The 22,027-nt window shown below is 45.8% G+C and overlaps 3 protein-coding genes across 6 annotated transcripts; 2 read left to right on the top strand and 1 right to left on the bottom strand.

Moving 5' to 3' along the window:
• Positions 1-1,665: 1,665 nt before the first annotated feature.
• On the bottom strand, positions 1,666-5,570 carry TMEM278 (transmembrane protein 278). The gene is made up of 2 exons (XM_072354323.1): positions 4,579-5,570; positions 1,666-2,793 (listed from the first exon to the last, which is right to left on the bottom strand). The coding sequence occupies exons 1-2, from the start codon at positions 4,846-4,848 to the stop codon at positions 2,524-2,526; spliced, it is 540 nt and encodes a 179-aa protein (XP_072210424.1). The 5' UTR covers positions 4,849-5,570; the 3' UTR covers positions 1,666-2,523.
• Positions 5,571-9,830: 4,260 nt separating this feature from the next.
• MRPL20 (mitochondrial ribosomal protein L20) lies at positions 9,831-12,010 on the top strand. Its single transcript, XM_072354270.1, has 4 exons — positions 9,831-9,982; positions 10,778-10,888; positions 11,148-11,225; positions 11,749-12,010. The coding sequence occupies exons 1-4, from the start codon at positions 9,896-9,898 to the stop codon at positions 11,920-11,922; spliced, it is 450 nt and encodes a 149-aa protein (XP_072210371.1). The 5' UTR covers positions 9,831-9,895; the 3' UTR covers positions 11,923-12,010.
• Positions 12,011-12,379: 369 nt separating this feature from the next.
• On the top strand, positions 12,380-21,694 carry CCNL2 (cyclin L2). 4 transcript variants are annotated; one of them, XM_072354269.1, is made up of 11 exons: positions 12,380-12,767; positions 13,309-13,383; positions 13,660-13,769; positions 14,046-14,166; positions 14,813-14,877; positions 17,727-17,826; positions 17,912-18,016; positions 18,224-18,365; positions 18,976-19,093; positions 19,175-19,267; positions 19,436-21,692. In XM_072354269.1, the coding sequence occupies exons 1-11, from the start codon at positions 12,447-12,449 to the stop codon at positions 19,788-19,790; spliced, it is 1,605 nt and encodes a 534-aa protein (XP_072210370.1). In that variant the 5' UTR covers positions 12,380-12,446; the 3' UTR covers positions 19,791-21,692. The 4 variants fall into 4 exon arrangements, with proteins under 4 accessions (XP_072210370.1, XP_072210369.1, XP_072210367.1 ...); XM_072354268.1 differs by lacking the exons at positions 12,380-12,767; positions 13,309-13,383; positions 13,660-13,769; positions 14,046-14,166 and adding an exon at positions 15,613-15,737 and having other exon boundaries at positions 14,236-14,877; positions 19,436-21,694; XM_072354266.1 differs by lacking the exons at positions 12,380-12,767; positions 13,309-13,383; positions 13,660-13,769; positions 14,046-14,166; positions 14,813-14,877 and adding an exon at positions 15,723-15,740 and having other exon boundaries at positions 17,122-17,826; positions 19,436-21,693.
• The last annotated feature ends 333 nt before the right edge of the window (positions 21,695-22,027 follow it).

The raw sequence follows: 22,027 nt of genomic DNA, 5'->3' as shown, positions 1-22,027 counted from the left end.
CCCTAGAAACGAAGCACCCATTGCAGCAGCAGCAGGACTACATTCTCACTTCCAAACAAACTCGGGAGTGGGGAATCCAAGCCAAAGCAGCCCAGATTCCCCCTAAACAGAGCATTCCAGAAACCTCAGCATTGCTGAGCTACAGTCTTACCTGCAGGGTAAGATAAAAGCTCTTCCAGGAAGGCAGCAAGGAGCTGAGTTGGGCCAGGTGATGCACAGCAGCATCTCTGAAATACTGTTTCTACACAAGTCGGGTTATTAATGTTTTCTCTTATTTTTCTCTCTTATCTTTCTCTTCACCTTCACAGGATGAGGACTCACAGTTAGACTGTGCTCGTAGCTACCTGCCATAAATCTGGCACAAAGCAGCTGTCACCAGTGATTCATGACGGGGATATATCCAGCTCAAGGTAAGTTGCCCGCTTGGCACTGACTGTTGGCACCTTCAGCTCTTTCTGAGTTATTTTTTGTTATATATCTTGGAAATTCACGCTGCAAAAATGAATGCTCTTGGCTCAAAAACCCTTGTAGCCTCTTATCAGAATAGAGGCTTGATTAAAAATAAATAAATAAATAAAAAACTGCCTTCCTTTTCAGAAGGATGCCAGGTTCAGCTGTGCTGAGCTCCGGAACAAAGCCTATGTGAGGGTTTGAGGAGCACACACACACAGCAGCCTCCTGCAGCATCTGTAGGCGCAGTCCCCAGCTGGCACAGCTGTCCCAAGGCGGAGGACATCAAGGGTGCCTCTGTTCTAAGCACAGAGAGCTCAGGGCTGTGGTCTCACTGCTGTATTGTAGTATTGCTTTGCTGTACCAGGGCACCCCTGAGGTAGAGCTTACACTGAGACCTGCTGTGATGTAGAGAAGTGGCTCCAGCTGACAGCAGAATGTAGGTGTTCCTTCATTCACAGTCTAGGAAGCTCTTTGATGCATATACACTGCATAATACTCTGCAAGATGCCTTATGAACCATATGGAGCTGTGTAAGGAGGGGTCTTCCAGCAGAGTTATTGGTCAGGTTCTGCACCTTGGGAAGTCAGGCCAGGAAAAGAGCAAGACAGCTTACTCTGTGTTCCCACCTTGCAAAGTGCTATAGCAATGGAAAAAGCCTTAAAATGCAAAATCTGTGTTCCTCCAAACATTCAGCCTCTGGAACAGACTTGTTCACTCAATGCACAGAAGCATTAAGCAGTAATTTGAACTGTGAATGGGACGTATCAGACCAGTTTCACCTGAAGAACTGTGGAGGTGGTTTAGCTGAGACTGGTTTGCTGCAGCTGCCAGAATGGGCTAAATGGTGACAAGAGCAGCTCAGTTGTACATTCAGATGGAGCCAGCAAAGCTGATATATTACACTGCTGGCCAACAGCACAGAGCTCTGCTGGAGTCCAGAGTTCAACCTCTTACCATCACAAAACAACACAATGGCCAAAGCCCCAACCAATGGCTCTAACTGCTCAAAGCTCCAGCTCTGATTCACCTCCAGCTTTCTCTGTCCCCATCTGTTTGGTGGCTGGGCTGAGTACCAGCCTGTGCTACAATCCAATTCACTTTTATCTGTAGCTACCACTGATTATTTGAGGATAGAACAAGAGTTTGCAATGGGCCGCAGCCAGCTGGTTCTGGTGCAGCCCGTACTACAAGACAGAACAGAAACTCCCCCAGTGGAGATTTGGCATGATCTTTATTCACACACAGCACTTGCAATGGCAATAGTTGGCAGACAGGAAGAGCAGCGGGGGAAGCATGGGGCTCACAGCGGTCAGCCACACACAGCCCCACTGATACAGTGCCTGAACCCATCAGGGCTTAAAGGAGAGCATCACAGCACAGCTGGGGATGACCTCTGGAGATCATCTGGTCCAACCCTGCTCCAGTGGGACCGCCTGGAGCATCACACAGCCTTACACTCAACCGCCATACCTTCTCACATCCACTCTTCACATTGTGAAGCACTCATGCTACATCCAGGTGTCTCAGAACAAGGCAGTGTCTCTGAGATCTCTTACCCAGCCCTGGAAGAGCCTGCAGTGACCCTGAGGCTGCTGGAGATCTCCAGCTTGTCCTACCAGGAGCCTCATAACGGAGCTGAACAAAACCACAGCAAAGGACAAGGAGTGATTTGCAGGTTAATACCCATCAGCTATCACCAGACAAGCACGCTTCAGATCAGCAGCTGGAGGGGACAGACCCAAAGAACAGTGAGTATATCTACAGCAGCCAAACCCAAGGAGACCTCTGTGACCACGCTGTCAAAACTGGGAATAGAGCTGCCATGAGCACAGCAGGTCCTGGAGGAGTTCCTATTCTGCTGCACTTTAAGACCAAGGAGCTGCACTGACAATCTCTCCCCAGTGGTATGCAGCAACCTACTATGTTATAGACAAAGCTATAGGAAGTGGCTCATAAACACTTGTGCTCACAATGAGCACTGCTTCACAGAGGCCTCAGGGTGATGCTGGAAGGCAGCGGGGAGAGTCAGGATAGGCAGAAGGGAGCACAGGGTGGGATGGGACCTCTGGCTCAGACCCAAGCCTTGACATGGGGGCTGCAGCCCCTGGCACAGCCACACAGACCACCCTCCTCATACCAGCGCCACTTCACACCCTTGTACAGGGCCCGGCTGCACGGCTGGAAGCACATGAGGAGTCGGAGGCGCCTGGCCAGGCTGCAGTAGGTGGCCATGGCCACCACGATGAGGGGTGACATGATGACGAAGCCCAGGATGATGAGGGCTGAGGAGCTGTTGTCATCCAGGATGGTTCTGCAGTAGCGGGCAGTGGAGTGCAGCACCTGTGGGAACAGAGGGAGTTTGTCACGGAGCAGCCGGTAAATAGGGACAGGGAGCAAAGCAGCCCTGGGTTTCAGTGCCTTCCCAATGAGACACAGCTGTCCTTCCCTCTGCAGTCCTCAAGAGACGCGATATGACTGACAACACTTTAATCAAGCTTTTGATTAGTCGGGCATCACTGTGAGAAGAGAGTGGTGCCACACTGATCCTGAAGCAGGAAACCATCTTTATTAAGTTATCCATAATAGCACGGCTCAGCATTCGATATCTGGGAACCAAATAAAAAGGTCTCCTGCTGCTGCACTGATGTGGGTGGCACAACATGCTGGCAATTACAGCTAAGTAAATAAAGTGCAGCAGAAATGTCGGATCTTGCAGGCAGATTGGTGGGCTGCAGATTCCCAAGCCTATTTTGTGCTCCATCTTCCATGCATCTGGATCTCTCAGCCCTTCAACACCTCTCAGCTGAGAGGTCCTGCTCACCCCATGCTGCTGTAGGGCACTCAGCACAGTGCTGGTCCTGGGGCTTACAGCCCTGCTTTCCTGCTGGCAGCAGCAGCACCAGGCCAAGGCATTCACTGGTTCTGTGCTAAGAAATGACATGGGCAGCCCCCACCTCCCCCAGCCTCCTTTCTTTTCTCTATGTGCTTTCTGCAGTAGAAGCAGCACAATCGCACTCAAAAAAATAAATAAATTCATCTAATGGCTCTGCAGTGCAGAAATCAGCCTCTGGCTACAAGGAAAGCAGAGAACAGCAATAGCCTGAGGACAAAGGGCTGCTCTTGTCAAGCCATCCTGCAGCATTCCCCATCTACCTCTATTAAAAGATGAGTCTGAGTTAAAAGACTCCTTGCAGCTAACAGCAGCACAGTTGCTTTCAGGACTGATGTACTCTGCTCTACTCAAAAAACCTTTTGCCTCTCCTCAGAGCCCAGAGCCATCAAGCAGAGCCCTGTGTGTACAAGGGTTAGTCTGGGATCTTCCAAGGTCAATGATCCCAATTGTCTCTTTGCGAAGACCAAGGGTCTGTGTGCTGAAACTTCACCTCCCACATCAGGATCTGCTCATTCAGAGGTGCCAATGATCTGGCTGACTAGATGGGATGCACAGACTTCATTAAGAAGAGAAGAGAAAAAAAACCCTCCTCCTTTTTTATGTTCCTCAGGTAAATGTGTCCTTTTGAGAAGACTCCAAGTCTTCCCTCTGTTCAGATTTTGTGGAATGGGGTGGCCAATAGCATCTATTTCCAGAGCCCATTCTCCCTCCTGGGAGGAAGTATTGCAGGGTTTGTTTTTTCCTCCCCAAAGCAGGAAGAGAACCCTCCTAACTCTGGGTAACCTGCAAGAGAAACCAGATTGAGCTGCTCTAAGAGCTCCTGCTGGTGAGGAAAACAGGGAAATTGTTTCTCGGCATCCATTTAATCAACAGATGCCAAACATATTTATGGAAACATAAGAGGAAATTCATAGGTATTCTTGGAATAATGAAATTCAGAGGATAGCAACCACATGGAGCAGGCACAGCCAGAGCCCTTCCTGACCAAGCAAACACATTGCTTACAAGTGAGAAACTGTACAGGAACATCTGAATCTGTAGACAAGCATAAGAGGGATTACAGACTCTGCTAGGCTTTATTAATGCTGACTTATTTCTATAGGAAGATCAAATATGTCAAACACTGTAGAAAGGCGACTTAAATGGAAAGTAGCGAACACTACCACATCTCTTTTGCCCTTTAGTTTTCCCCATTCAAACTTCCATTCCAAATGGAGCATATTCTTACTTACCCGGGAGTGGCATTGGAAGCCAAAGTAAACCACCACAATGGTGGGAAGCAACACGATGGTGAAGATAACAAGCATCAGGAGCAAGTTGATGAAAAAGACTAAGAGGTTCATGGTGGCTATCAGCAGAGCCCATGCCCAGCAGCCGCAGGTGCTCCGTGGTTCCCTGGGAAGGAGCTGGTCATCCATGTCGTACGGTGGGAGGCTGGGATGCATCTTAGACTTGGCTAAGAGGCTTTGTGATGCTAAGTCCTCGGTCTCCTGGTCGGCCATGCTTCAAGAATGCTGCTGATCAAACCCAAGCCTTTTTCTAAGTGGTTTCTTTTGTTTCAGCCACAGATCTGCCTAAGCTTTTCTTAGCTATTGCACATATGGACAAGTACACAGCCAGAGAGCGTAATGGAGCAAGGAAGGAATGGCCTTTTGGCCACCTGCTTTCCCAGGACAAATTGTTCCTTAGGTTGTTTTCCGGTAGTGCCCCGATCTCAGTTTTAAGGCAGCTTGGCAGCAGCTATAGTTCTGCTTCTGAATCCATGGCACCCCTGAATTCCTGTTCTTCCCAGAGTACGATTCCAAGAGGTCCCCAGTGGTTGTTCTCAGCTTTGATAGGTGGCTCGGTTCAGGAGGGCACCTGGCTTCATCCTCCTCCTCCAGCACTGAGCACCTCCAGACAGGTTGTCGACTTTAAATCACCTTTCCATGCTCCTCATCCTGTACCCGTGGAAATATTCCTTCTCAACTCTCATCCAAACAAAGTATCCAGGGATGATAACGAAGCAGAGCTGCCCTCCCGTCTGCCTTGATGGAGTCCTTGCCCACACCAGGCAGAGATGGAAGCAGAGATGGGAGCAGTGTGTGGTCTCAGTTCTCCCTGCTCCCCGCTGTCACCAGTGCTCCAACGCACGCAGTGCCTTCCTCAGAGCCTCGCAGCACTGCTCTGTTTACAGTGTGGCTTTCTGAAGCTGCTTTCTGTGCCAGCCAATCACTTACATCTGCCTCACAAGTGATTTAGCACACAGCACCCAGGAGCCACGCTCAAACCATACATTCCCAGGGCAAGATGGTCTCTTTCAAACTGAAATTATTATTCTGCCCGTGATTCATTTTCTTCATTTTCTCTCTAGATTAAAATGCCTCAGAGTAGTTGATAATAATCACTATATAGCTCAGAAACCTTCTGTTCTCTGTGCTCACCGCTGTTATTGTCTGCAGAGCACACTGATGTACTCTTGTACTGAAGGCAGAGTAACGATCACTTATTCTACCTATCTAATTTGATCAATGTTCTCTAAGAAATCATTGCTACCTCTACATATATATCACCTTTTGGATGCATTCACTTGTGCAGGAGGGAGAAAACTTTCTTCCAGGAGGTGCAGAGTCTTACCAGAAGGCAGAGCTCAGCACAGCAGGGAAGGAATCCAGGAGTCCTATCTTCCACTTGGTGCTACTTCTTAAAGAGATTCTCCACTAGGAAAGGGCTCAAGCTGTGCTCGCAATGTATGAATTGAAGGAAGACACGTTCAAGAAAGCCTCCCAGTCCTCCCAGTACCTCCCTGGGCTCTGTCACATACTGTTTGTACAAAGTGAGACATCCTGAGACCATTTGCAGCCTGCCACATGTAATCAGCGTTGAAGTGTAGGCTTGAAGACTCAAGTGGGTTGAAGAGCGGTGTGAGAAAATTGGTATTGATTTCAAATACCAGCAAGAACGAAGCCTTATGAAACAAATAAGAAGCTTTAAAAACAACTCGACGCCATCCACGTTGGTTATGCAGTTCTCCTAGCTATTACAATTATTAGTTGATCCACTTACCACTTCATTATTTTTCTATGGCTCTTCTTGTTAAACCTATCCAGCATTCAGAAGTCTCACGAGCTTCACCTCCCGAATATCTAGCAGTAAAATTCCCCTAACTCGTCTGCACTTGAGTGCAGCTCATAAGTAAGGTGCAGCATCCATACTAAGAGCCCTCACAGCCAAAGAACACCTTGTTCTGTCCTTAGCACCGACACACCCTGAAGAACAGCGAGGCAAGATGAAATTGAGAAATCAGTCTGAGGGTCACAGACTGTGGCTCACTTCCATGGAGCACAGAGTTGGTTCCTCATGTCCTGGATGGATCTTCAGCTGCACATCTCCATCCTGCTTTGAGATACAAAGGGTCATTTCAGGCCTAATTGAGGGAAAAGATGCTGAAACGTTTATTAATTATGCAAAGTTTGAGCTTCCTTATGATGTTTTGGAAAGGAAGGAATGAAAAAGGGAGCCGCTATCTCCAGTATAATCCTGTTTATATATGAAGTGGCACAAGAGTCATTTATTTCTGAAATACAGCAGGGAACAAACAACAGCAGGCACATTTCTGCACGCGAGCTAGTCCCATCTGTTCCTGAAGGGACACACTCTGCTTCCTGAGCATTCTCAGCCATGTGCTTCTTCTCATTCCTTCTCTGAAGTGTGTTTTCTCTGGATTGCCATTCAGATCTCCCACGGACCCGATGGCCAGACATAGCAATGGAACTCACTTTGCTTCTAGTGCTCTGTACATGCCTGTCTCACCCAAAGGGATGAACAGTGTCCATTCCCCCGGTATGTTCCAACTGGATGAGTTCCACTCTTGGTGTTTCCTGACTGCAGGGAAAAGCCCTTTACCTACAGGCAGCAACAGGGGAGGATTAAGCATCACTTGGGATCTGGAGACCCACTCTCCACACAGAGAACCGGGCAGCCGTGCTATTCCTTACCAGGAATGACTTCAGCTAGATTCTTCTCGAGTCATTTTATCTCCTTTAGCCCTAATGCTGAAGGTGACATCTGTTTTGTTTGTTGTTATTTATTCCTTCCATTGAGTTCTCTGACAGCGAAGAAAAAAATCAAAGCTGATGTGCCAGGTGAGGAGGGGAACGTTAAAAATAGACTCCGCCATCAGCCTGCAGCCTGATTTGTTCCTTATCTAAGCTGATTAGAAACTAACTTACCCAGGCTCTGAATTGTAAGTAAAAATGTAATAAATAGAATACTGTCTTCCAAACCCGAAGACAGTCCTTTTCAGTTTTGAATGTCAGGCACTGAAATGTTACTGCAAACTGTGCTGTGTAATAATAAAAGAAAATCAAATTGATTTCAGAACACTTTGGCTGACAGATCGATTTCTATTTTAACACAGCTGCAAACCCCAGGAGCGCCTCTGTTTGGACAGCCGCTTTCCTGGGAGAAAGGGAACAAGCTGTGAAAACCTTCTAAGTAACTGCTAGAGAAACTTCTCATCGAGCACATCCTGCAATGATTTCCCAGCTGTGTCACGAAAGGCTTTCTAAATCCGATTGGAAAAACACAAGGGATGCAAACCTGCTTAGCATGTACAGCATAAGGCACAGCTAAGATATTTCATAAGCGGAGAGGAAGAAGATCTGGAGCAAGAGTGCTACCACAGGCTCAGAATAACACCTAACACAGGCATTCAGGCTTTGCCCAGGGCAACTTCAGGCATGATATTCAAAGAGCTGTATGAGTACCCTTCCTTTCACATGTGTGGAAACGGAGGCGTGGAGAAGGGAAGCGGCTTGCTCTATCAGCTAGCAGGCCAGTGGTAAGGCTGAGAACAGAGCCTGCATGTGTTCTGTGTCTTTTCGGACCCGTGAGTCAGTATCAATCATCAACATTTTTCAACGACCACAAACGAGCCTATCTCTTTTCTACTAATGAATTCATGCATGAGGGAAAGAGATGGAAAAAAAAAAAAATAGGGAGGAATGACCTTTAAAACAGTCACATTGTATGAAAAGCCCATTTTCATCTTGTTCTACCCATTTCCTCACCACTCTCTTCAGGCTGAATGGCTCCTAGGGGAGAACGGAAGCCAATAGCTTTCCCTCAAGCTGCAAGATGTGAGATGTCTGCACAGACCTACCCAGACGTCCATGGGGAAATAACTATGGCATACATCCTGCATTCAGTTATTGCACAGGCCAGCCATGGTGGTAATAAAGCCCTGAATCTGTGCAAGAGAACAGATGGCATCGGATGTAATAAATATGACAAACGGCATGGAGGCTCCTGAACGGTCGCAGCATAGTGAATGGCTGCCAACAGCTCCTGGTTCAAATATCTAGTATTTTTCAAGTCTGAGTTAAGCCCTCTGACTGGAGAAAGGATAAGACATGCACTAAGCAAAAAACCAAATCACCACCACCAAGCCCTATAGGAAATACATTCAAATTGAGGCTTAAGCCATGGAAAGACAGCAAACACTGTGCCAGGCAGCTCATATCCTAACCCAAATCGCTTCTGCTGTCTTGTGTTGGAGTTCCACAGAGTGCAAAAGGCGGCTTGGTGTAACTTAGGGAGAAGTTTCTAACAGGACTGTTATTGCTTTGAGGCGCTCAAAGTGGCGTGTTAATGTCAATAGTTATCTTCTCTAAGGGCAGACCCTTACTGCTAAGTAACTTGTCTTTGGTTTATCCCAACAGCCCCACCTTGTGGTTTGTCACTTTTCACCATCTCTCGTGCCCAAAACACAGCAAGACGTACCACCAGCACTGAGTTCTACATTACTTGCCCTCTTTATGGTAGTTCACCAAGGCTGGGCAGCAATTGAAACCCAGCATGGGGGAAGCCTTGCTCCAGCTGGGCTGATTCCAGTGCTAATGATGGGTCAAAAGAACATGCTAAAAACGCAAACACTAAATTAAACATAGAGAGTTTCGGGGTTTGCTCGATTTAATTCATATTTATTAAGTTCACTTCAGCACAAACTGAATCATTCCTTTTTTAACGCCCATGCAACAAACACACCCAGTGAAATCCCAATCTTTCCTCTAAGAGCAGGTCAAGGTGAAACCCTAAAATCCATCATTAAGTGTGCATGGTGAAAAGGAACCACTGTACAGCTCCATGGCCTTGTTCTCCCTGAGGGGCTACAAGCGTAGCTGGGCCTGCTATGGCCTAGTTTGGTCCAGTGCGGCCTAGCCCGGTCCGGCGAGGCCTAGTTTGGTCCGGTGTGGCCTAGCCCCGACCCGGCGAGGCCTAGTTTGGTCCAGTGCGGCCTAGCCCGGTCCGGTGAGGCCTAGTTTGCTCCGGTGCGGGCCAGCCCGGTCCGGTGAGGCCTAGTTTGATCCGGTGCGGGCCAGCCCGGTCCGGTGAGGCCTAGTTTGCTCCGGTGCGGCCTAGCCCGGCCTACTCCGGTCCGACCTCGCCTACTCCAGCAAGACGCAGCCCAGAGCAGTCCAAAGCAAGCGGAAGAGCCGGGGCCGTCCCCACTTTGTGCCCGCCCCGGAAGCCGGAGCGGTGCGGCGTTGCCGTGCCCTCGGCGGGGAGATGGTGTTGCTGAGCGTACCGCTGTGGCTGCGCAGCCGCCTGACCGATCGCTTCTGGAGGGTGCAGGAGGTGCTCAAGTATGCCCGGGTGAGTGCGGCCCGGCCCGGGTGCTCGTCCCCGTGGATGTCCGGATCCTTGGAGGCGGCTGATAAAGAAAACGACAGTGTTTTGCGTGGCCCTGGTGTATGAATAACGCTGGAGGCCTAGGGCTGCTTTAGCATGCTTGAGGAGCAGGGGGGTTCTGTGCCGGAGGGGTGAGCAGCACGGGAGGAGCAGCCTGCAAGGGCTGATGTTGGGGTTTGGTTTTATTTGGGTGAAGGAACAGATTTCCCTCCAGTGTTTAAGTGTGCTTTGATATTTGAAAGGCAGTGCTTCACAGCGGGGTTTGAACTGAAGCCCTGACTGCTATGCTTTGACTTAGGAAGAGCCTTTTCCAAGGGCAGGTTGGTATCTTGGTGAGAGCTATAGCTGGATGCAGAACTGAGATGGGAGATGTTCAATTAAGTGATGGCAGCAGCAGTGCGAGTTCTTTCAGATGATGGTTATTCCACTGACCATACAGCAATGGCTTGTCGTGATGCAGGGATGACTGTGCTAGCAGAGGGTCTTGTCCAATCCTTGTGGACAAAACTGAGAGGGTAGCTCTGGAATGGGGATAAATGATAAAGATTTAGAGGTTGTTGCTCTCCACCTGGAACCACAGGATAAGTGAGGTCAGCTTTTCTCTTCCTCCTGCTGGACTGAAAGGTTTTGAGTTGTAAAATGATGAAAGAATATTTTCAGCTTGTTGTTATGATGGGTTTTGAAGTGCATACAAGCATATCTATTAGCATTACTGAAGGATTTAATAGCTTTAATAAGAATATCTTGTCTATATTTCAGCATTTTCGTGGAAGGAAGAACCGCTGCTATAAGTTGGCTGTACGAAATGTTCAGAGAGCTTTTGTGAAGTCAACAAAGGCCAGAAAGCAGAAGAAAAGGTTCCTAAGAGCGGTAAATAGCAAACTGTTATCTGTAAGCAGTAAAACAGGGAAAGCACAGAACTGCTATAGCCACTTTTCTCTGGGGGAAATTGCCTTTCAAAACATGTTACCAACATGAAAAGTGCTGTGGATTTAAGGCAACAAGCCCCTCTGTGATCTGGAAAAGCTCCCATTCTGAAGGTCATAGTGAATATTTATTAGATCAACGTGACAAAACGTTTACTTCTATAATATTTTATCATCCAACGTGTTAATTTTTACACTTTCAGCTCTGGATCACCAGGATCGAAGCAGCTTCTCTTGAACATGGTTTGAAGTACTCGGCTTTCATAAGCAATCTGTTTAAGGTAAGGATGGTGCTTGAGCAATGTAGGCGTAGTTTGACAAAACAGGTCAAAAAGCTGCTGGCTGCAACAGCAAGAAACTCAACGTGCAGCTGCCCCTTGCTCAGTCCTTGAAGAGAAATGGTGGGGGGTGTCCAAATGGGAGCCTGAATGGGCAACATCAGCTCAGAGCATGGTTGGAAAAGCTCCCTTTGTCAAAGGGAACACTGTTCTGCTTCCTAGCATTGAAACAAGCTTGTGATTGTATTTAAAGCACTAAGTTCTCCCCTAATCCTTTCTCTCAGTCTTTTACTGTGGTAGACACGGTTGCTTCTCCTCGAAGGATATTTTTCTAAGGCCCTCTGTTAAAAGAATCAGAAGAAGCAAACATACAGTGTCTGCTGTTTAGAACGTAAGAGATTTGTTCTTTGCTTCGTAGGGACTGGAAAGACGTTGAGAAAGTCAGTAGTTGGGTAATATCAAGGCATTGCAGTGTTGTTGCCGTTCCTAAATACGGTGCTTAACCACCCATTCACCTTCTGTTTAGACCCAGGTGGAGCTCAATAGGAAGATGATTGCCGATTTGGCCATTTATGAGCCAAAGACATTCAAGTCCCTGGCTGCTTTAGCCCAGAGGAGGAGGCAGGAAGGTTTCCTTGCAGCCCTGGGAGACGGGAAGGAACCAGAGGGGATCTTTTCCCGTATCGTACACCACTATTAACATCCAACACCTGCATCGTGATGTTAAGATGTATATAGCGTGCGTATACCTTGTCATAGACCTAATAAAGATCCTTTTTTTATTAAGAGCCGTTGGAAAAAGAATCTGAGTGATGACTGGTGTCGTCATAGGGGGGAAAAAGGATCATTAACAGCTAAAATAACCCAATATGTTACAACGCTGCACCGGCAGAGCCGGCTGTCCGCAGTGAGCTGATAATAGACGCTCTGGGCCATAGGAGCAAAGCGGGCCCCTGCGAGAGGCGGAAGCTCTGTAGCCGGAAGTTGTATAACCGGAAGTTTATAAGCGGAAGTTGTATAGACGGAAGTCCCACCCACTCCGTTCAAATTCCCGAGAGCTGCGTCAAGCTGCCCGAAAGGCCGTCAGACGTCACGGCGCCTCAACCAATCACTGCTCGCTGCTGCGTCGCGCTCCGCCAATAGGAGGCGGCCGGAAGTAGAAAAGGGTGGGGGGGGGGGAAGCGAGAAGGAGAGCGCAGGCAGGCGAGGCGGCGGCACCACAAAATGGCGGCGGGCTCAGGCAGCGCGGCGGCTGTGGCGGCGGTAACGGGCGGCGGCCCCGCGGGGCCTCACGCTGCCGGCGTTACGGCGGGCGGCGCCATAGCTGGGAGCGGCGCACCGGTACCGGGCCCCGGGGCGGTGTTGATCGGGGACCGGCTGTACTCGGGAGTGCTGATCACGTTGGAGAACTGCCTGCTGCCCGAGCACACGCTGCGCTTCACCCCGTCCATGAGCAGCGGCCTCGACCCCGACACGGAGACCGAACTGCGGGTCACCGGTTGCGAGCTCATCCAGGCGGCCGGCATCCTGCTCCGCCTCCCGCAGGTAGGCCGCGGCCTGGGTGGGGCGCGTAGGCCTCGCGGCGGCCCCGCCGAGGTGGGCAGTTAAATCGGGTCCCTGTGAGGCCCGGAACGGCTCCAGGCCGCCCCGTAGAGCTCGCGGTCGGGACCGGAGGCGGCGGCAGGAAGCGCTGATGGAAGCGGGGCGGGGAATCCCGTCGGGCTTTGTTAAGGTCGGGCTGGGAGTGCGCCGCCCTGGGAGGAGCCGCTCGTAGCGAGTTTCGTTGTGGGCTTAGAGGGGAAACTTCCCAGCTGCCTCCTGAATACGGAGCCTCAGGTAGTCAAGCTGTAAGAGGAAAGCCGTGTAGGAGTCACGTTCTTTTCTCGTACTTAAAAAACAGGTTGTTACCTTTTTCCTCTGGTTTTGTTTGTTGTTTTTCTGGCATCCTTTTGCCTCAGGATGTGGCTGAAGTGCTGTGTTTGTTAGCTTTTTTTATGGCCTTAAACCTGTTGCAGTCACCCAAAGTGGTATTTTCTTGACCTGGGAAGGGTTTTCTTAATACCTGCTCTGGTTGTTTCCTTTTTAGGTTGCTATGGCTACAGGACAGGTGCTATTTCAGCGTTTCTTCTATACCAAGTCTTTTGTGAAGCATTCTATGGAGGTAAGAAACAAACGTGATGTGTAAGTCTGGGAAAGTGACTTAACTTTTATTCTGTTTCTCCTGGTTGCCTACCTGGATGTGATCAGAGCATTGGTAACTAACCTGCAGGCTTAAAGACTGGCATAACTTTGCAGAGCTGCGCATTATTCAGTGATTTTTGTGAAGTTTTCAGTGTTTTCCTGTTTTTACCACTGTTTTTTATGGTATCCCTCCTTAAGATGCTGGAGATTTCAAATTTGAGTAAAACATCAGACTCTTGCAATGCTTATATTTCAGCATGTGTCAATGGCTTGTGTTCATCTGGCATCCAAAATTGAGGAGGCACCCAGACGCATCAGGGATGTAATTAATGTGTTCCATCGCCTTCGACATCTGCGAGAGAAAAAGTAAGCTCAGGTTTAGAAATACTCTGAAATGTTTGCTTTGTATTTCATCCATTAAACTTTGCGGGCTGATGTTGGTATCATTTCATGCTTAATAAATTGGAGACCACGTTGAGAAGATCTCATTAAGGAGGAAAGTGGGTTGACCAAGTTGAAGTGAAGGTTTTTGGTGTTAGAAGTAGTGGTGGTGTATGTCAGCTTTACACAAACACAGCTTAGTGTATAGATGAGTACTCCTTGGGTTTATGTTAGTCTTTGAAATGTGACATTGTCTTGCAGAAAGCCTGTACCTCTAATACTGGATCAAGAATACGTGAACTTGAAGAACCAAATTATTAAGGCAGAAAGAAGAGTTCTAAAGGAGTTGGGATTTTGTGTTCATGTAAAGCATCCTCATAAGGTTTGTATTGTATACGTTTAACTTTGTACTCATTTTTGCACGTGATATAAATGCTTTGAGATGGGAGCTGTATGGTTGGTTCCTAAGAACAGCAGGTAACTGAGTGAAGCTAGCTTCTCGTGACATCTTAATCATTCATTGTGCATTTGCTCTCATTTGTTGATGAGTATGAACTTTTCCAATCAGAATAGTCTACATTCTCTTGCTTTCCTTTTACACCTGGGACAAATCTGCTGAATACACCAGTGACACAAACCGCGTTAGGTCTGTTCTTTGCAAATGTTGTTACACTTCCATTGTTACTTATTGCAGCTAGCCATATTTTCTCCCAAGTTACAGCTAAAAAGGAGTCGTGAGTTGTATAGGAGAACATACCTAGCTTGAAGACAAGACCTCTAGATGAATAGCATGATGACTGAGCTCAGAAGACGGAGAGCTAGGAAGGTCAGATCTGGTTGTGTGTCAACTCATGCCAACATCTGCACTGGAAAGCAGAGGTTGTGTGGGTGACCACTTGTTGTTGCGAACACCCATGTGAAGTGTTTTAGAACTTGAAAGGAAACTGGATGCCTCATGGATGTCCCTCTGAAATATATAGGTGGCTCTGAAGATTCTTGTTAATAACACAATAACCCATATCTTCCAGATAATCGTTATGTACCTTCAGGTATTAGAATGTGAACGTAACCAACACCTGGTCCAGACCTCATGGTAAGTTGATTTTCTTTGTTGTAAGAGACCAGCAGGGGCAGTAGCAGAAATATGTCACTTGATGTATTCTGGGCAGCAATGCTCTGAAGTGATTATGGGCCACAGCAGACAGCTCCAGTGTTTCTTGGAGTGCCCAAACTACTACCCAAATGTTGATCGGCCTCTTAAGTTTGAGGCTCTGTTTTAATGGTAAGGTAGCTTTCCACCCTGACTTCTCACTACCCTCCTCTCTGCTTTCACCTTTCAGCTGAAGGGAAAACATTGAGTGCTTAATGGTTCTCTTGGGGTTTTGTTTGTTTCTTGTTCTTTGTGGAAAATTGTGTAGTCAGTGTGCTACCAGGCTGGGAAATGGCCTTTCCCATTGCCTGAGCTTGATTACAGGTGCGTCAAAACATCTCAGCACAGATAAATTTCTCTTATCCCTATGGATAATGCAAGGTATCAGCTTCTGAGACTGGATGAGCACATTGTATTTGTGGTTGCCGAGACATATCCTCTGCCTTGTTGCTTTCATTACTGCAAAGATTTGCTTGGATATGGGAAGCTTGTGAGAAATTCCAGGTTTTAAACTTAAATAAACAATACTTTTAAGCAACGATGCTTTTTAACCATACCGTGGTTTAAAAATAGTGTGAATCCAAAGATCATATTTCTGCTGACTGAACTGTCTGGTACTGTGGCCTGTGTACAGAGAACCAGTTTTGACTTTTCTTTTCTGTACTCTTTTAATCAAAGGGTAGCCTCTGAGGGTAAGTGACTAAGACTTCTCCTCTGCTGCCCAAGCGCTATGGTGCAGGGATAGCTGCCGTCTTCAGTCAAACCAAAGCAGGCTCTACAAAGAGAAGGCTGACTCTAGACAGGTGGTATGCACATGATAGTATAGTAACTGGCCAACTGCTTCTTGTGCTTAAACTTTGACTTATTTTTATTGTGGTTTTTTTTTGACTGTTGTATGTTTTATAACTTGGATGTTGATGTTTTGAATGGTTTTTAGTATTAAAACTTTTACAACTGTTTAAAAAAAAAAATGTATTTTTAGATAAGAGCAAATGAAGGTAGGATTTAATACATTCCTATACGGTTTAACAATAAAAAACTAAAATCTAGTTTCAATTTGTAAATGAGAGATATCATGTGAGACTAATTTAGTACTGCTATTATTTCCAGTACTGTTACATGGGGATCCCTTCAACTTGTCATAATCTATGAAGTATTCAGCTGTCAGTTATATATTATTAATTATCAATTCTCTACTCCTTATCAAAGGAGGGAGGGGTAAGTGAGGAGGAGGGAAGAAATTACTCCATTTGAGAAATGTTTCTGATGTTACAATGACACATCTGCATACTAATGCTTGTAGGTTCCAGTACTTGAAAACAGGTGGTTATATCCAGTTTAGTTGTTGCCTTTCATTTTGAAATGTGCATTTTACAACGTTACTTTTTGGTGAATACATTGTGACAAGGATTCATTTCCTCACAGGCCTGATTCTGAGCCCACACAGAAAGCATACAGTGGCCAAGGTTGGAAGCAGTCAAGTTTTTCAACCTGACAAGTTAAGAAAAGTATATATGAAGTTCTAATGCTTGAAGTACCACTCTTCTCCTCTTATATTTGCCAGTAGGTTTGTTCCCTCATTTCATTTTTGTGGTACAATACGAGTGGCTTTTAAAGTTCTTTTCTCCCAGAAGGATGAGTTGGTGGTTACGACTGCTCATCTGGGGCAGCAGTTGCTCTTTGCTAAAGCAAGAATGTAAGACAACCAGAGCAGGTGGGAGTTTGACATCTAAAAGCTTCGAGTTCCTTTTAACTCTCCTGTGTAAAATGGATACCAGTGTCTAGACTGTGGTCTCTGGTTTGGATGTCTTGGAGGTTAGTGAATCCTTGTATAATGCTACCCACATAATTAATAACTACTTTCAAAAAGTTTATTATATGGAGGATCTTGTTTTCTGTTTTCTCCCCATGTGATACCTTGCTGATACACGTGCTCAAAAATCTAGATCTTTTTAAGGGCTTCAACTGACAGATTCAGAGGAAGTTGCTTTGTTTTTAAGACTTTAGAAGAATAATTTTCAAGTGTACTGACTGGAATATTATATGCGATATTTTACAGTTTTCTCATTCTGTGAATATTCATTTTAAGCAACATTATTGAAATTGGACAATTTGGAAATCGTGTTTCATGTGCCAAGGAAGAGATCTGCCTGAATACTGAGTATTCTCCTGAACTGATGTTTCCAGAGACCTTTCTTCTATGGCTGCTTTTCGCATCGGAAAGAATTCTGTTCAGGATGGGAAAACAGTGCTTCCAAAGGAGAACGGATCCCTTAAATCTTCAGTGGAGGCTGGCATGTGCTGAAGTGGACTTCGTTTTCATGGGATAACTACCGCAGGAGCTGCTACTTTCCAAACCTTCTGGGCTCAGCCCTATTGCAGAGAAACATGTGAACCTAAAAGTCTGTAACTGAGTACTTCAGATTATATTGTATGTTGTCTTCATGCAAATCCTCTCTAGTGCATGAGAGCAGGCCAGTAGAGATCCAGAAGGAAAAGGGAAGTTAAAAATGGTTCTCATCTCACAGCTGAATTTTCAGCAGCCAGTCAGTCAAACTTAATTTCTATCACACATCCCTCCCCTTGAGGGATTTTTCTTTTTGTTTTAGTAAAATCATTCAATTTTTATTTTTTATTTTTTAGATCTGCAGGGGTGTAATATTGAAGTCTAGTTGAATGCAGAAAAAAGCAGTACTTGTAGAATTGAGGGTGGGGGGCGGGGAGAGAAGATGCAGAGGGGCATCAGGAGAGGAAGATCTTGTGCTCTGCAACTCTGTTATCCTGTCTTTCAGGAATTACATGAACGATAGCCTGAGGACGGATGTCTTTGTAAGATTTCAGCCAGAAAGCATTGCCTGTGCATGTATATACCTTGCAGCTAGAACGTTGGAGGTGAGCCTGTGGTTCCATTAACTTTAAGTTTGCTAGGTCTCATAGTAGAAGCAAGAGCTTAGTATCCCTTCCCCCTCTCTTTCAGATTCCGCTTCCTAATCGTCCGCATTGGTTTTTACTCTTTGGGACAACAGAAGAAGAGATACAAGAAATCTGCTTAAAAATTCTGCAGCTCTATACTAGAAAAAAGGTTTGTTTCTTTCATATTAAGAGTCCCCTAAAGATTGCAAGTTGAAACCTGAGTTGGAAAACCTTACCCTGTTTGACACCAGCTGCAAGCTTGGTATGTTATTGGAACAGGGTGCTAGTCACAGGGCCTGGGTCCTTGCCCTAGGAGTAGAAAGTAGAAATTCTAGCTTGCAAAGTTCTATCATAATCGAGGTTCTTGACGTTACAGGTTGATTTGTCTGATCTGGAAAGTAAAATAGAAAAGAAGAAATTAGCAATTGAAGAGGCAAAAGCACAAGCTAAAGGTCTACTACCTGAAGGAGCCCCGGTACTGGATAACACATCAGGATTTTCCCCTCTACCTAAAAATGGTAAGCAGTGGATGAGTTGTTTGGAATATTTGTTTTCATCTACCGTTCTAATGGTGGAGTTTGAATAGTTCTTGAAACTGCTTGAAACAGGTAAAGACTAAATTCCAGTTAGTCTAAAGCTAGCTTAAATGTATTCTGTGGAGAGAAGTGCTTGTGTGTGGTTTTGGCAGTAGACTTAAATACTCAATTTTGGCATGTTATGCTAAAGAAATATAGCACAGATATGGGTGGGGACTTCAGTAAGTCGTATTTCTGGGTGAGAGGTCTGAAACTTGTGGTCTGTTGCATGGCTTTTTGAGATGGTTTTTCTTCTCTTGCTCGTTATTCTCTCTCTTTGTGAAGTGCTGTAGGAGGCAATGTGCTGCTATTGCAGCTAACTCCCTTATGTGACAGTAATAATAGTATTTGGGTGGAAATGTTTCAAGTTAAATCCCGACTTGGGGTTCTTCAGATCCACTTGTGGGCAGTTGCTCATGTACTGAAACAACACGGGTGCAGTAGGGGTTGTTAGAAGTGAAATGAAAGTAGTGTTGGGAGAGGCTTCAATCCTTATCTCTTCTGGTTAGTGCTCACATTTTCAAAACAAGGTAACAAAGGCTTCTTTTTCTAGAGTCTCCAAAAGAGGTTAAAGGAAATAAACCTTCACCGCTCCCTGTTCAAGCAATGAAGAATGCTAAAAGGAAAGCAGAAGGAACAAAAAGAACAAGTTCGAATAGCCCTGTAAATGGGTAAGATTTGCATAACAGAAACTTACTTTTTCCCTAGTTGTTACCTTGAACAAAACTTACTGTGTTTGTTGTCCCTTGCAGGGTTCAGAAAGGCAGAGAAAGCAGAAGTCGAAGTGGAAGTAGAGATCAGAGTTACTCAAGATCACCATCCAGATCTGCATCCCCTAAACACAGGTATGTTGCTGTGAAGGGAGTGCTGCTGCACTGAAGTGGTTAAAGTGAGCTCAGTATTGTGTATCATTATGTACTGTCAGTGTGTTTCTTGTGATGACCTTTAGGAGCTGTGAGTGTAGTAATGTGGAGTCTTTTACTTATAAAATCATGTTCTTACCCTTCCTGTAGGAAAAGTGAAAGCTATTCCACATCCAGTGGTTCCAAGTCCCACAGCCGCTCCAGGAGCCGCAGCGACTCTCCTCCGAGGCAGTTCAACCACAGTTCGACTTACAAAGGTTCCAAGATGAGAAGTTACAAGAAATCTAAAGACTATAAATACTCAGCACACAAAGCACGGAAATCACACAGCAGGAGTTCGTCTCGATCCAGGAGCCGATCCCGAGAGCGTTCCGACCACTCGGGGAAGTACAAGAAGAAGAGCCACTACTACAGGAATCACAGGCATGAGCGTTCTCGTTCCTACGAGAGGGCGAGCCATCGTTACGACCGAGACCATCCTGGTCACAGCAGGCATAGGCGATGAGCAGCGTGAGGAGTTCTTTCCTTTGGAATTTGAGCAGTGGAGCTCTTTGCCATTTGGCCTTTGCAGCACAGGGTTAGCCTGGCTTGTAAACCACTTGGTCTCAGTAAAATTGGTGTTAGTGGTAATTCTGTGCTTGCTGTCATGTATCCAAAGGAAAGACAATAACAAGATACAATTACACAAAGGACTCTATCTGGTAGTTGTCTCCATGGCTGTTATGCTGGAGCGACAGCTGCTAACCCTGCAGAGCTTGTCTGGATGCTCCTATGTCTGTTCTTTGTAATCTGCATACCGTAGCACGTAGAGTGTTGCTTGGGTCTTCTAGTTCTGCAGCAGGATCTGCATTCCTCAGTTGGAATGCTCTGCTGGACAGTCCTTCCCGTGGAATTAGAATGCCCAAGGAGGTTCATAAAAACCATTGGAGTGGCTTGGTGCTAACAAAGCTGTCTTTTCATACTGACTCAATTATGTTGTACAAACGTAAAGTGATTTTTCTAGAACTGATGCCTATATTAGGTTATACGTGTATATATGTATTTTGCAGTGTTACAGTACAGTATGGGAATACGGCCTTACTAGCCTTTACACTTTATCCACAATGTAAATAAGCATTTGTTTAATACAGGTGGAAGATATATACAGAAAACTCAAAACTTGAACTCTATAAAACAAACTTGTGTAGAAAGTTCTGATAAATGTGAAAGTATTTAGCTCTGTGTATTGAAAGTAGTATATTTTTTATCTGTGTGATGCTGTGTGCAGGCCACCAGCTCATAAGGCATTTCCAATATATACACACTTCAAGTGGTTTGAAGTTCTTTACTCAGGATCTTTGATGCTCTGAGGGATTAGTAGTTTGTCAATCTGCATGCTTGTTGAAGAAGAGCCTTTTGAAAACAGCCAATACCCCACAGCCCAGTAGTATCAGTTCTAATGGTATATCTGAGCTGTTACACTCGTGCTCCCTAATTTCATTAAAATATTTGATTTTATATTAATTTAACTTGATAGTAATTTCTTAAGAGCTATACCACTCTGCCTGCTCCGAAGGAAAGAAGAAATTTGGTGTTGAACTGGAGAGGTGTAACAAATTATAGTAGACTAATGGCAAACCTAAGTTGCTGTGCTCTGAGTCTATAGATACAGTAGGTGCTGTGCTGGGGCCATCCTGGAGAGGGGTAGACTGGTAGATTCTTGAGAGGTTTCAGTACTCCTAATAGGATTTAATACTTTTACAACACAGTTAAGTTACCTGTCCTAAATGTATCTCTCGCTTCAGTAGGTGACCCTGTTTCTTATTCTGGGGGAAGGTTAATGACTCTTTGGTCACCCATCTGTTATTGTCTAAGTCTTCACCTTGTTTGTGATTACATTTCAGCTGAGAAAAGACAACTGAGACAGGCAGCTGATTCAGGGAGAGCTCTGTGGAGTTCCAACAGAATGCTGCTGTGGAATGTAATCAGTAAGTCAGAGTAGGGGAGGGATACGAGCGTGAGGCTGTGCTGGCTGGTTCTAGCTAGAGTCACCCCTTGTTTAATCTGTTCCTGCATCAGCAAACTGTATGTATTATCTTGACCTTTGCACACAGATGGAAACAAATGTTTTTGTACCTGGCTTGCTAAATAATTCATTGAGTAGAAGTCAAAATATTACAGTAGCTAAGACGTAATGCAATAGGAGAAGTAACTTTGATCTAAATGTTTCTAATAGAAACAAATGGAACTATTTTTTTTAAGTAGTTCCCATTTAAAGTGGTTCTTAATCCTCACTACCTGCTAATGACTTGGAGCAAGTGTTTCCCTGCTCAATTACTTCCTTCTGCTCTGGATGCTTCCCAAATCACCACTTGGTTTGCTTCCTGAGGTAGGCAGCAGAGAGGGGGAAGCAGGTTCACAGCTGCTGCTTCCTCCAGAAGGACTCCTAGAGGAATTACCTGAGCTGAGTGTCATGTCTGCTAGCAGTCAGTGTGGCAGCCATCCAGCACAAGTAGCACAGCCAAGGATAAAGGTAAGATCTGAGCTATGTACTTTTTTCCTATCTGAACACTGTGTCACTTAGCATTAAAACCAGCAGCTGTGTCTTAAGCTGTGCTTGTGTGAGGTGCTAAATAAATAGCGTCCCTTTTAATCTGGAGAGGAAAAAAGAAAAACACAAGGGAGAAAACGTGTGTCTGTTTGTCTACTAAAGTGGTTTGGTTCCAAAACAAAAGGGATTATATCACAGCATTAAAGGACATC

This window comes from Excalfactoria chinensis, chromosome 20, assembly GCF_039878825.1.
Source record: "Excalfactoria chinensis isolate bCotChi1 chromosome 20, bCotChi1.hap2, whole genome shotgun sequence".
Lineage (NCBI taxonomy): Eukaryota > Metazoa > Chordata > Aves > Galliformes > Phasianidae > Excalfactoria > Excalfactoria chinensis.
Note: the sequence above shows the minus strand (reverse complement) of the source record. Positions and strands in the feature narration are given on the sequence as shown.